The 14827-nt window shown below is 36.1% G+C and overlaps 1 protein-coding gene across 14 annotated transcripts in view; it reads left to right on the top strand.

Moving 5' to 3' along the window:
• The window catches only part of LOC124254573 (anoctamin-4-like), a 120152-nt gene extending 110091 nt beyond the window's left edge, over window positions 1-10061 (top strand). For all 14 annotated transcript variants that reach the window (XM_046688411.1, XM_046688409.1, XM_046688407.1 and 11 more), the window contains 5 exons: window positions 632-784; window positions 3319-3371; window positions 4398-4585; window positions 6306-6402; window positions 6872-10061. In XM_046688411.1, coding sequence (XP_046544367.1) covers window positions 632-784; window positions 3319-3371; window positions 4398-4585; window positions 6306-6402; window positions 6872-7054 — 674 coding nt within the window. In that variant the 3' untranslated portion in view covers window positions 7055-10061. The remainder of the gene's footprint in view (window positions 1-631; window positions 785-3318; window positions 3372-4397; window positions 4586-6305; window positions 6403-6871) is intronic.
• Window positions 10062-14827: the final 4766 nt, after the last annotated feature.

Raw genomic sequence — 14827 nt, 5'->3', positions numbered from 1 at the left:
TGCAGTTTAATGCATTTTAGCATTAAGATTTGCCATGTAAATCTTCCTTAAGGATCAGTTCATCCAGATAGTAAGTTAAATTGAGTTTGAATCAATTCTTTTGCATTGGTTAATCATAACATAAATGCTATAAAAATATGGGGTGTTGCAATACCTTGCATTTTTTACTCTGAGATACATCTTTGAATAGTGGGTACTCATAATTTAGTAGTTAGAGGCGACTAACAGGATCATTTTGTCAGGCTCTCTGACTTGATTGACTCATGCCATCGTATCCCAATTGCATCGATCGATGCTCATGTTGTTGATCTCTACATTGTCTGGTCCAGACTCCATTATTTGCAGACCGCCACCATATTGCTGGAATATTGCTGAGTGTGGCATAAAACTAGACTCGCTCACTCAGTCATAATTTAGTGTTACTTCCTTTTCATGCACCAAGTTTGAAACTGATTTGAATGCATTTAGCCAGGGCTGACCTAATGTTTACAGAGTAAGCTCAAGGTGCTTTAAAACCTATTTTAAGGACATGAACATGTTCCCCATATTTTCTTCAGCCATTGCAGACATCCATCATAAAATATCTCTTGAATATCCTCACACCTTATTCATTTGCTTTTCTTTCTTTCAGTGATACAGTATGGGTTTGTGACTATTTTTGTGGCAGCATTCCCTCTGGCACCATTATTCGCTCTGCTAAACAACGTCATTGAAGTGAGACTGGATGCTTACAAGTTTGTCACTCAGTGGAGGCGACCTCTTGCAGCAAGAGCTCAGGATATTGGTCAGTGTTGGGTGTTGAACATACACTACTTAATGTGCTAATAATTCATCCTATGGAAATTACAGGGAGCCAAGTCACTGCAGCATCATGTGGTTGCTGTAAGAGGCGAGAAATGATTATTTGGTTGTTACTTACATACTGGACATGAATGCTGGTTCAGACATGCTAGGACTTGGTAGTGGTGGTTCAGACATGCTAGGACTTGGTAATGCTGGTTCAGACATGCTAGGACTTGGTAATGCTGGTTCAGACATGCTAGGACTTGGTAATGCTGGTTCAGACATGCTAGGACTTGGTAATGCTAGGACTTGGTAATGCTGGTTCAGACATGCTAGGACTTGGTAATGCTGGTTCAGACATGCTAGGACTTGGTAATGCTGGTTCAGACATGCTAGGACTTGGTAATGCTGGTTCAGACATGCTAGGACTTGGTTGGAGTACTTCACCTGTGACCCGGTTGAAATACAGTCAAAACCCCAGTGTCTTGAACTTGGTTCAGACGAATTCTCAGTTGTGTCGAACTTATCTCTTGGTCCCGGACAATATCCTTATATTTATCATTATTTTTACCCTGATTTCTTGAATTAGATGTGTCGAATTCCCGGTTGTGTCGAAATGGAACCTAGAAATACACTTTCTACATGGATAAAAAATGCTGATAATATCAAAGAGGTATTTGGTCAGTCAAGCTTTTCACCTTGTTGTAAGAGAATGTGTGCTGCTAAATTTGATGATGTTGTGGAAGCACTTTGAAATGGTTCAAAATGGTTAGAGAAAGCAGTGCTGACAGATTTGTCGAACATTCGGATAAGTAGAACTTGCCCCCTGGTCCCGACGAGTTCGACACAACGCTGTTTGACTGTATGTCGACATGAATGCTGGTTCAGACATGCCAAGTTTTGGCTGGAATACTGGACCATGTGGGACTTGAAGGCAGATTGATCACCGTGGGGTATCATGTGGTTGCTGTAAGAGGCAACTAGTGAGGATTGTGTGGTTAATTTAGTGACCTGGTTGATTATTTGTCACCATTAATGCTGTACTAGACCAACCAAGACCAAGCTGAAATATTCACTCCTTCATCTGTATATGTACATAATGTAAAGGTAATTAGACGGGTGTAAATAGGATTTCCTGTCTCCTTTGAACTCTGGACCACCTTTAGGTCTGTTTTAACATCTTCCCTGGGACTATGAGGTGACTCATCCTAGATAATCTCCAGGGTATACGTTACGATCACCTCCACTACCCTGGATCCATCCACGGCTTGGCCCGATGATTTTATTACCTCCCTTGGCTGGCTTTTTATCCAATCAGGTGTCTCCGCTTGGAAGTTGAGCGAACCAATCACAACTCACTTTCGCTTCTTAAATTATCTAACCGTTTAAACTTGGCAACACAGTCGATGCAGAGGTACTCGGAAAGAGGTAGAAGGAGTTCTTTTATATATTTTTTTAAAGTTTCAGATCTGTCAATTTGTCTGTAATATTTCCTCAAAAATCACTGACAAACTTGCGGTTGCTTAGCTGATTGGCTACTGTGAGAATGCGGAGCCAGCAAAGGGAGGAAATATAATTATCGGGGTGGATGCATCCAGGGTATAGTGGAGAGTGATCGTAACGTATACCCTGGAGATTATCTAGGATTGAGGTGACTGGCTCAGTCCCCACCAAAAGTGATGGAACTTGTTGTTACCCTGCCTGGGCTGTTATTTTCGAAACCTTCGTAGCCCTAAGAATTCTTAACTTATATTGTAGCCAATGTGTTAAGAATGGGCTGAAGAAGTTCGTAGCGTTATGAACGTTTCGAGAATAGCTAGCCTGGTGTTGAGGGAATAACAAAAAATATCACAAAACCGTTGCCTAAATTCGTGGATAACCTTGATTCGTGGTAATTATCATGCTATCTCGTAAATTAAGTCTTGTATGACGTCACAAAGCGGTACTTTTGATGTACACACAATGCCACGCCTCGCTGACAAAAATGTTCCGAATCTCTGCATTACACGCAAGTACACTAAATCTAATATTCCAGCACTGAGATAAACAGCTAAGTTCACTAATACCAAATTTTATTTTTACAAAATGTCAAGTAAAAAAGATACCGTTAGCACCAACCTTCTCACATCTCATCGTCTGCTTTCCGTCGTGTCAATACTTACTGCAATGGGCTGTCGTACATAGTGATATATTGTAACCGACTACGTAATCCACTAATCATGGTTACGTCACATTTTGTGTGCACACGAATGGGTGATAATTGCAAATGGCTTCGGTAAACAAACGTTTTATTCACGAGTGGAATATTAGGCATTTTCAATTTGCTGAATCATTGAATAAAATAATCAGTGAGTATTCAAAATGAAATTGTGCATTTAAAATATGATTTTCACAGCTCTTCCCTTATTTCCACGAATCAAGGTTATGCGAGTGTACAATATATTCAATTTTCTCATTTTGTATTAGAAATCAGAAACAACACAAACCTATATGTGTATTGGATATTTTTCAGTTATGATCCTGCTTCTTTTTCAGGTGTCTGGTTTGGAATCCTGAGAGGCATTTCCACCGTGGCTGTAGCTTCAAATGTAACTACTCTTCCATCATATTTGTCTATATATTTGTCCTTGTGACCCTTGTTCCTGAGGGAACACTAGGGATTTACCTGGAGTCCTGTTTTTGAGGGTCCTCATACTCTTAATGTTCAGGGGTCCTGGACAACAAAATGGGGGTCCCAGACATTTAAATATTATAATTAATACTGTTATTGTATTGTGTAGCATGATCATCACATTAATTGTTACAGTAACTGAATTGCAAATGATATAGTAAACTCTTTGATATCTTATTGTTACTTTATTGGAATTTTCAAAATTTCATGAAAAAAAAGCATTTGGACTTTTTCTGCGTGGATGCGTTAATAAATTTCATTGCATCCATTGTCAATATTAATGTGTATAGGACGCAGGAATTCGCGTCTCGTAAATCCCTGGAATACTATCAGTAAAATTACAGTAAAATTCAAAGCATGTGTGATGCTTGTGCTCATGGGGGCAAAGGGGTAGCCCTGTGGTCTAAATCTTTGCTTGTTGTGCTGAAGACCCGGGTTGATTCCTCACATGGGTACATTGGGTGAAGCTGATTTCTGGTGTCCCGGACCATGATATTGCTGGAATATTGCTAAAAAGCGACATAAAACCAAACTCACTCACTCACTTATGCTAGTAATGGATGAGCATGCACTTATCTAATGTGAACTGAGAAACTGGACGAAGAAGTCTGACACACACTGTTCCAGCATTGAGTGTACTTCTAGACTTCGTTCTACAAAGCTGTCTTTAAGCTAAAGTGATCGTAACTCCCATAGGCTTACGATAACCATTCCACTTTCTTCTAGCCAGAAGAAAACACATTATGCTTTAGTTCCAGCCGTTCAACATCTAAACTCTTTTGCATTCAGAAGGACTTGCAGGGGATAATATCTGCTTCTATTTTAAACTTTATGAATATAGCATACAAAAAATTGCAAATTGTAATTGCTTGGAAACAGACTTTTCAGTACATTATCGTTGACTTCTGCCGATGAGTATATTTATGCTTTTGCTTACTTTCAGGCATGTATAATAGCATTTACATCCGAGTTTATACCCAAACTGGTGTATCGGTTTGCCTATGGCAATGATACCTCCCTGGATGGTTACATACAGTTCAGCTTGTCAGAGTTCCGTGTCAATGATTATGAGAATTCAAGTTTTCCTGCTGACCTCAAAACTGATGAATTTGGGGTAGTGACAACATGCAGGTATGATTCACCTTTGTATGAATATTAATTCAATAAAGTATACTATTCACACTTTGCTAAGGATCAATATTGGTTTAAACATCTAAGCTTGTAAGCATGGATCCTAGATTTCAGTATGTCACTGCATGTTGTGGATCCCATACCTGCTATTGACAGGTGTTGTCTTTTTGTCAATGACCTGTTCCATGATTTGCAAAATGGTTGATTGGTGCCATGAAAACCATATTTATGGTTACGCTTGTATCAAGTGCATAAGGGTAGACTAAAGTGACTGTTTGCCTAAAGAGGGGTTACCATATTATTTTTAGCCAATTTTAAATGGATACAATTTCAAATTATAAATCTACATTTGATACAATAGATCACAAACAGCTTCTTGATTGTCTACAAAGCCGTTTTAAATTAGGCAGCTCTGTTCTAAGATGGTTTTCCTCATACCTATCAGAACGATCTCAGTTTGTGCTCATGCAAAATGTTAGATCTCAGACAGGCAACCCTTCATGTGGTGTCCCACAAGGTTCTGTGTTGGGACTGTTGATATTCACTCTCTACACCAACAGTCTTGGGGACCTTATTACTCGGCATAAAATCTCACATCATTGTTATGCTGATGATACTCAGCTGAAAACTCAATGTGAATGATGCAAAATCACAAGTTAGAAAAGTTGAAGTGTGTGTAGGGAATGTGAAGACATGGATGACCGCTAGTAAACTCAAACTAAACAATAACAAAGCAGACATTCTCATGGCTTGTTCACCAGTCAACATAGCTAAACTGAATGTGAATTCACATAAGATAGGTGAATCTCAGATCTCCATGAGCCCTACAGTCAAAAACCTGGGTGTCCTTACACTTTCTATGGAGCCACACATCAGTAACTTATGTAAAATCTGCTATCATCACACAAGGAATATCTCCAGCATACGCCACCTATTAACAACTGACGCAGCACACCATCTTGTAAGATCTATGGTGTTGTCCCTCTTGGACCACTGTAACAGGTTGCTTGGGAACGTGAACAAAGACCTGCTCTCCAGGTTGCAAAAGTCCAGAATGCAGCTGCCAGATTGATCTGCCGAACCACCAGACACAACCTCATCTCCCCAATCCTCATGCGTCTGCACTGGTTACTACTCCCAGCCAGGATAGAATACAAGATACTTAGCATGACTTATAGATGTCTGAACAATGCAGCTCCATCCTATCTCTCTAGTCTTGTCAGAGAGTAAGTCCCAACCAGGACTCTTAGATCAGCCAATCAGTTGCTGCTCATCGTCCCAAATGCAGGTCTGAAGACATACGGACACCGATGTTTTTCCTGCTTGTCAGCTATCATCTGGAACAATCTGCATATGTCTCTCAAAGAATCCCCCGTCAATAGCCAGCTTCCAGTCTAATTTAAAAACTTTCCTGTTCAAGAAGCACTATGACATCTAAATGAACTCCTATTGTAAATATGTATATATGACAGCGCCATGAGCTACCACTTGGTGATTGGATATAGGGCGCTATACAAATGAACTTATATTTATTATTATAAGGTGCCTGATTCTTAGAGTGCAGTTTCAAACCAACAAAAGTATTAGAATCTGTACTTTACTACAAAGTGTAATTATGTAACATCTGATGCAGACAACTTTATGAATGGCATTGTGTATTCCTAGTGCCTTAGTATTTGAATGTAATTTTTAATTCTATTTTTTCATTTTTATTTTACAGCTATAGAGATTACAGGGATGCAACGAAAAATTATAGATTCAGTGTGCAGTTCTGGGAGATCCTTACAGCTAAGCTAGCCTTCATCATTGCATTCATTGTAAGTTGATGGGAAATGGTCTTGCTTGTAAATATTCATCCTTTAAATATGCGAGTTACTGGAAATTGATGTGTGCCATCAAAATGATACTTATTGTCTGTGGATAAAATATGTTTATCACAACTGAAAATCCAAACTCATTGGGGGTAACTTTTCTGTTAATTTAACTTTGTTTGTTGTTTAACACTTCACTCATCAATGTTCCAGCTATTTGACAGTGGCATATAAATAGTTGAGTCTGGACCAGACAGTCCAGTGATTTACATCAAGAGCATTTACACAATTGGGATACAATGACATGTGTCAACCAAGTCAGCGAGCCTGACCCCCGATCCCGTTAGTCGCCTCTTACGACAAGCATGGGTTGCTGAAGACCAAGTCTAATGAGGATCTTCACAGGTCTATCAGTATGCAAAGTTTAGTGTACATAAGAGTTCTTTAATCCTAATAGATGCCGCTTCTCTTGCAGTTGGTGGTGGTGTTCCTATCATGGCTGGTGTCCTACCTCGTCCCAGACATCCCTCGCACAGTCAAGCTTCAGATGCTTCGAGAGAAACACTTGGCAAAGGAAGCAGTATTGCAAGCAGAAGCCCTGAGAAGAGAAAACAACCTCAGGCGTCGAAAACCAGAAACAGAGGGTCCATTGTACTAGTATCAGGAAGACCCCTGTCAGGGTAGATAACTCTCAGTTAATTCTGGCCTATGTTGGTAGGGGAGCTAACTCTGTTTCTTCAAGTCCTCAGTTCATAGGGGAGATAACCCTGTGTCACTTGTATTCTGTTGGTTTGGAGTTCACTGGTACCAGTATTTAGTAGGGAGAAAACTTGACAGTTTATATAAAGCCAGCAAGGTGATAAATCTGTTAGATGTTGCTTGTGAGATGGATTAGAAGGAACAAATGTTCTGCTTATGTAAGGGTTAACTATTTAATAAATATCTGCACAAGAAGAACCAGAGAAAGATATAACAGTGCGACTTGAACTGTTTGTTGAGCACTTGTGATATCCAACTCACAATACATTACTCAGTTTAATTTGTCATGAAGGTGGCCAGTTGATTATTGACACATAAGACAAAGAATATTTCATGTTCAAAACTAATGTGACTGTTATAATCGCTTACTCGGTCCTTAATATATTTGTCAATAAAGGGCCACTGTGATATGGGAAAGACAATAAGGACTGTATTTTATAAGATTGCACATTCTCACAAGGGATTCTGTAAAGTCCTTGTGAGTGAAAGTAACTTTTTACATGAAAGAATCACACTGAAATGTGGTGTCCCAACATTGACATATACTGATGAAGTCAATTTAGTAAGAAACATCTATCCATGAATACTTTGTATTTTATAGAAATACTTTATTGACGGATAAAGGTATTGCATAGTAAATTATGCTGTTTTTCATTTTTAACTGGCATACCAGTAACATGTACCAATGCTGTAGTGTAGCAGATAAACTGTGAATACTAAAAGATGGATACTAATATATACCGGTATTCTGTAAGTGTAAGTTACAAATGTAAATGTATATAGTGTATTCATAGCTTTGAATTAAATCACTTATACCATTTTTTAAACCACCGAACACTGATAGAATATATTAATATGTAAACCAAAGCATGTTGCCAAAATTTACCTTTTCAGTTAGATATTTAACTGTCATAAAATAATGAAAATAGAATTTGTTTTGGGTTATGTTTTTGCATATTTCCCAACTTACAAATTTCTGGGGTTTTTTAATGTATGTAATGTGACACAGAGTTTTGTTCCAGTATATTATGGCTGACCTTTTCATTTCCGATATGAAAATTGTGTGATTATTTTGGCCATAAAGGAAATACTAAGAAAAGAATTCTTGCACTTTTGAAGTAGCTAGTTTGAAACCGATAAAAATACTTTTGAAATTTGATGCCAAGACACAGTTAAATATGTACACTGAACTGTGAACTTAATGTTTGTGTGGTCTAACGAAAATATGGTGTTTCAATATACCTTTGTCACAAGCCTTGTGTATGGTTTATATGAAGTGTATAGTGATGTGTTTTGTATCTGTAAATCTTTAGTTCTCTTCCATACCTCCTAACCTCAAGTCTACTAACAAAATGAAGTTTATACTGTTTTGGTATAGTGTTTTTCTCCTATTCACTACATTGTAATCCATACTAACAGGTTTAAATTGCTCAAGATTGTTATAGCATCATATCTGAAGTTATGTAATGGAACATTCATTTCTTGAGCTCAATTGTAAATAAAGATTTTTTACTGTCTGAATACATTCAACAAATTTGTAGTATTAGCATGAACTTTTTGGAAATAATGTTCAAAATCTTTTCTCTCTTTTTCTCATGTATTTATTGACTACATTGTTACCTTGTTCCCACAAGATTTGTTATTGTTTGTTTGGCTTCTTGTTTACCTTGCATGGTGAAACACCTGCAGCCTTAGACACATACAGTATCAGAAGCATTGGGTCAGTATTGATGAAAATCATCATCTGGGTAACATTGCAAACAAAATGTTTATTTTTGTGTGTAAATAGTCTTCAGTATTTCACCCTATCTTCCAGCAGGTAAAAAAGAAATGTATTTACACAACGTGATATTTTATCCCGGCAGAATTTATGTAATTGATGCTTTTGTTTATAAGTGAACAAAATTGATGGGCATTTATGTGAAAATTTCAATATTTGATTGCCTCTTGAAACAACCGGAGGTTATGATTCAAAGCAGCTACTTTCTTTATATATACATCACAATTTCCATTTTGATTTAATCAATCTTAATTTTTGTGAAAAAATGTCGTCAAGTTTTCACCCCAGTTACCTCTGCTTGTGTCTATTTATCAGATCTTTCCATACCTTTAACAAAACTGCATCATTGTACAAAGATTTACTTGTAAAATTTGTATGTGCTTGTATTTTTGTATCAAAGGGACTGTACAGGATGTAGCATACAATCAAACTAGTGATAACCGGTACAGGTCTTGCCACAAATAGAAGCGGGCACACTTGTCCAAGCTGGCAAGAAGAAAGAGTATTGATGATTGGGAATCTTCTTTCATCTTTTCTGAAATGCAATGAACATTTACTGCATCAAATGCTTCAGATGGAGATGGTTTGTTTTCTAACTACAACTAATGGACACTTTGTAAAATGTCGTAGCAGTCTTCCAAGCTCTAGTGATGTTTTCTCTTTATAATTCATTATTAGGTATTGAAATTGTTTTTTAAAGAGCAGCAATGATTACACACGCACAAGTAAGTTTTGCAATATTCTTTACTTTCTTTCTTTGGCAAAACATTGTGATCATTAATGTCGCTCGGACAATGGTGAAAATTGTTGATCATCGATGTCATGTAGTCTTTGGTATTGTAAAATCATTTTTTATTAATGTCATTCAAGTGTCACTTGTTGATCAATAATCTTGTGTTGACTAATGATTTGTAATAATTTGTTGATCTTTTATATTATGTAGGCAATGATAGATATTTTTTTCTTGATCTCTTATTGGTAATGATTTGTGAATCCTTAATGTCATGCAGACAATGCTTGGTGAAATTGGTCTGTTCATACATTACATGAACATAGAACATTTGGAAAATTTCTTAACAGTTGCATAAATATTGGAAAATGAGAAGTACACTGTTTATAATATTGGCAAATGAGAAGTACACTGTTTATAATATTGGAAAATGAGAACACTGTTTATACTGTTGGAAAATGAAGTACATGTTTATACACTGTTTATATTGGAAAATGAGAAGAGAAGTACACTGTTTATAATATTGGAAAATGAGAAGTACACTGTTTATGATATTGGAAAATGAGAAGTTGATTATGATATTGGAAGATGAGCAGTACAGTTTATGATGCAGGAAAATGAGAAGTACTTTTTATGATGTTGGTAAATGAGAAGTACAGTTTATGATACTGGAAAATGAGAAGTACATTATTTATGTATTGATTAATAACCACGCTATTGTTGAACATGCTTATCTACATATCACAATTAGGCCAGACTGATTTTATTTCTTGTTTTACGTATTTTTGTCCTCAGAAAACCAAAAGGCAGGAGGGAAAAAAATAAAAATAAACATCACCAGTCAAAGTAATATTCCTTTTTAAAAAAATCAAAAACATTTTCTTGCTCATTTACATTTTTGGCCAATAAAAATATTAAAATTTTATTTTTTGAGAGGGGAAAATTAATTTGTATTTTTTTTCTTATTCTTGGAAAAATATGACCCTGCATCCCGTAAAACAAGAAATAAAACTGCTCTGGCCTTGTCAGAAAATACAGAATATCCAAATATCAGCTGTGTAATTATGCTTAAAGTATATAGGTGTAAAGCTGGAAAGAGTTTTTACTTTAAAACCCCCAGTAATAAATGTTGTTATTGTACTATATGTGTTATTGACCAGAATGTAGTAGATATGATTTCGTTTGGCCTTTTTTGATAGTATGAAGAAAGTAACACTTTCATTGATTCAGGTTTTCTAGGTAGATAAGAATGTTTCTCTGGAGAAAATTACTTTTAGTATATCCCAGTTTGGGGATTTATGTACACAGATTTACCATAAGTTTCACATTCATTGATTATTTTTCATCAGTGACATTAAGGACTCAAGAAAGAGCCTACTTAATAGCCATATATGTCATTGTGTGGAATTTGTTACTTGCTCAAATATGAATTGGGTAAATGTCTCCCCGCTGAACTGTTTATAATGATTCTAGTGTTAAAAGATCAGTTTGGATTTAGGTGATAAAAATGTTTCAAATCTTTACTTAGCCCTAGCCTAGTAAATATATTCATACAGCATTTCATTGTGTCATCTAAGGTTGTTTTCTGAATTATATATGTTTGAAGTTTAATAGACCCATAAACTGAGCATTATAATGGCAAGGTCTCAGAAGGTCAAAAGTTCAATAATGTAGTAAAACTCCTTGTTAATATACTATATTAACTCTTCTTTATGTCTGATATTGAATTAAACCACACTAACCCCAAACATAACTGCTATATGGTATATTGTATGTTCTTAAGTTTAGCTATGCTTGTGACGTTACCTTGACATTTACATTAGACACCTGTGGCATGCTTGAGTGTTGAGTATGATGTTCATGCTTGACGTCATAAAAGTAAACCATTATGACCTCATATGTCTAGCCGGTATTGCTAGTGTAATATTGCCGTAAAAAATATAACACTGCAGTATCATGCACGGGCGAGTGTCGAAGGCTGCAATCATCACTATTCCACGGCTATATATGACGACAATGGCAAATTGTCGTTCATGACCATGTGCTTGGGGTGAAAATAATATCTTTTGTCTGTTGGTATGATCTAATCGGGACTTAAGTTAGCGAAAAGCAGGATAGGTATTAATGAAGGTCTAGGAAGCTTTGTTCCATGCAACAAAAGTGCATCATATACCACAGGGGAATGGAATATCTTAGGTTTTACCACTTTCCCCAACCGGGATACACATCTAGCAATCACTATCATGGGTGGCAACGTTTGTGAAGTCATATATCCTCGAAGCGCCCAGTAAAGCCAACGCTGAGCATGTGTTCACGAATCACCATCAAATAATCATGATACAAGGAGCAACGTCAACTGATATCAAATACTAGTATCAACCTGTTAAAGAGAACACCATATAACTTACGGGGTAAAGTAAAGTTATCAAATTCGAAGCAATTGCAAAAAAAACCTCCAAAAAGCCGAAAAACATTAAACATGTAATACCCTCAAAATAGTCAAATTTAGTATACAGTAAACTGTTTGTGAAAAGCTCGGACAGTAATGCAAGATCATGCTGATGATGTTGTAACTACATGTTCTTATATCGACCAGTATGATGATTGACCTTTAAATATATATCAGATATCGAAAGCAAAAAGAATATCAGGGCGAAAATAAAATAAATCCATTTATTGGTATTAAATACCCATAAAACACTTAAGTAATATATAGGGAAACATTTTTAAAAATAATATTCACCAGCAAACCACATATATATCAAAGATATCTAAAAGTGTTTGTCACCATCAGTATTAATATGAAGGAAATCCCTATAAACATCAAAGAGTATTAATCATCTATAAAACAATCACATTCAATATTTAATACACACTTATAGTTATGACCGGGTATTTGAATTATAATCGAAACATCCCACCGAGTAATTGAGTAACTTCCGTTATCAAATTGCATCAATTACGCATAAAAATCACAACAAGGACGCAGCAAAATCGACTGAGCTATACAGTGAAATAATAGTTCTGCGAAGGCCCACTATGCTTAATGTGATTCTCAAATTGTAGTATATACTCATGAACATCACATTTAACAATACCCTTATGAAGCAAATGCGATTTAGATTTGAAATATAAAGTGAATGTTTATAAAAAACATGCAGTAAATCCATTTCAATATCAAATTATAATGAATATTCATTACCTTTAACATTTAACTCATGAAGAAATCTGATTTAGATATGAAAGATACAAACGGTGTTCATAAAAAGATCACCGTGAAAATGCTGTAAATCAATTTCAATATCAGATTTTAACACCCATTCATAAAACAATTACATTGAATGTATACACCACTGAAACATCAAGCTGATAATGTAACTACGGGTATATTCTATATCAAATAGTGTAATAATACCGATATAAAATGTGAAGGATGTCCATGCAAACATCATCTTGAGTACGCAATAAATCCATTTAGATATCAAATAGTCATAAATAACCATCCAACATATATATTCAATATTTAGTATAATTATATCGTAAACCTTGCATAAAAACACTTAAGATAACAACATTCAGTTTAATCGTAGATCTATCAAAATGTATAAAATTCCAACCAGAACATCACACTGATTATGAAAACCAGTAATATGAAATACCTGTAATCCACTACCATGGAATAACAATAAAAACATCACATCACATTTACAGGAGTTTTGATTTTGAAGACTTCACCTCCGCATTCCAGGTATAGACACAAAACTGAACATGCAGCCTCCTCAATTATAGGTACGGGTTGGTGTGGAAGTCTAAATTGTGAAAGTCAACACTGGAAAGCAGAATTTCCGTTATGCCACGTGCCTGCTAAAGGAGGAGTTTGAGGAAATCATGTAGTGACTTTGTGTGACTTTTTATTCTTTTTAACCCCTGTGAGGATTCATATTCTAGACATATCATCATGGAATCTTACGGCAAGCAGATCTTGGAATGCATCTGCGCCCCAAACCAGTCCCCTTATATCGACAAAATTTATTGAGTAATTTGAATTTGCATAATGGTTCGTCGTTGTACACATTTACGTAACAAAATACGAAACACGAATTTCGATTACTTTACGTTTACATCCTTAGAAAAGACTTGGTAAGTACCCGGACAACGTGTGATTAATCAAATGCTCTACCAGAATGATAGTTTCCAACACGTCAAACATCATCGTCAATTGTTTTTAGCATAACACAAAATTTTCAATTATATTTTTACTGATCGATTTTAATTTTGTGGGGCTGGGGCAAGAAGTGGGGGCATGGTGTGGTGTTTTGATATTACTTTATCAAATAGTCTGACAAAAGTATCAAACGGAACGCTTCAAATTGTCATTGATAATACGGAATAATATTTGGTAACTCAATGCATCAATAATTTTATAACCTTAAACATCATTCTCAGCGTCTACAGTGATGCAAATTTCTTTTAATCAATCCTTTCAAACCGGAGAAAATATACAAATTAAATCCTCAAATACAATATAGTGCAAACAAAGCTAACATATTAAAGTGGTTGCAAGTAAAGAAAGTTGGTAACTCGAAATAATATTTAGCACCAACCCAGCAATTTACGCTCTACATCCCATAAATGAAAATGGGCGCATGCAGCATCTGTTAAGTTAGAACTGGTATCTGTCACATAGAAACTGTAGCTAATATTGATTAACAAAATGACACCAGGCCTGTCATTACTAATCTGCTAATAGTGTATTGATTCCTAGGTTGAACCTGAACCTTGGTTTCTCAGCATCAAAAACATCCTTGAAGGTTTCCCCAAAGTGAAGAACGTCACAACATGCGTTACTTCCTCCCTTCCATCCACGTTGAACTGACACCCGTGACATAACTGAAATAATGCTCAAAGTGATATTAATCCCAAGAATCTCTTGGGAACATTGGCGATATCATAAATGCAAGCAGAAGGGAAGGGTTTTTGTCGAAAAGCGATTTCAGAAGAACATGCAGATTTCCTCGAACGACAAAACACAGGCGATGAAGATGTACGGCACACCAAGGTTAGTAGAAATGTATACCCGTCGTCCTCTGGAATTCTGTAAGAACAAAAGATGAAGGGAACGTTACGATTAGGCTTGAGGAGTAGGTGTCTGAAACAAAACC

Source organism: Haliotis rubra, unplaced genomic scaffold (assembly GCF_003918875.1).
Source record: "Haliotis rubra isolate DU_JTF1 unplaced genomic scaffold, ASM391887v1 Scf576, whole genome shotgun sequence".
Lineage (NCBI taxonomy): Eukaryota > Metazoa > Mollusca > Gastropoda > Lepetellida > Haliotidae > Haliotis > Haliotis rubra.
This window is presented reverse-complemented; position numbering and strand designations above follow the sequence as displayed.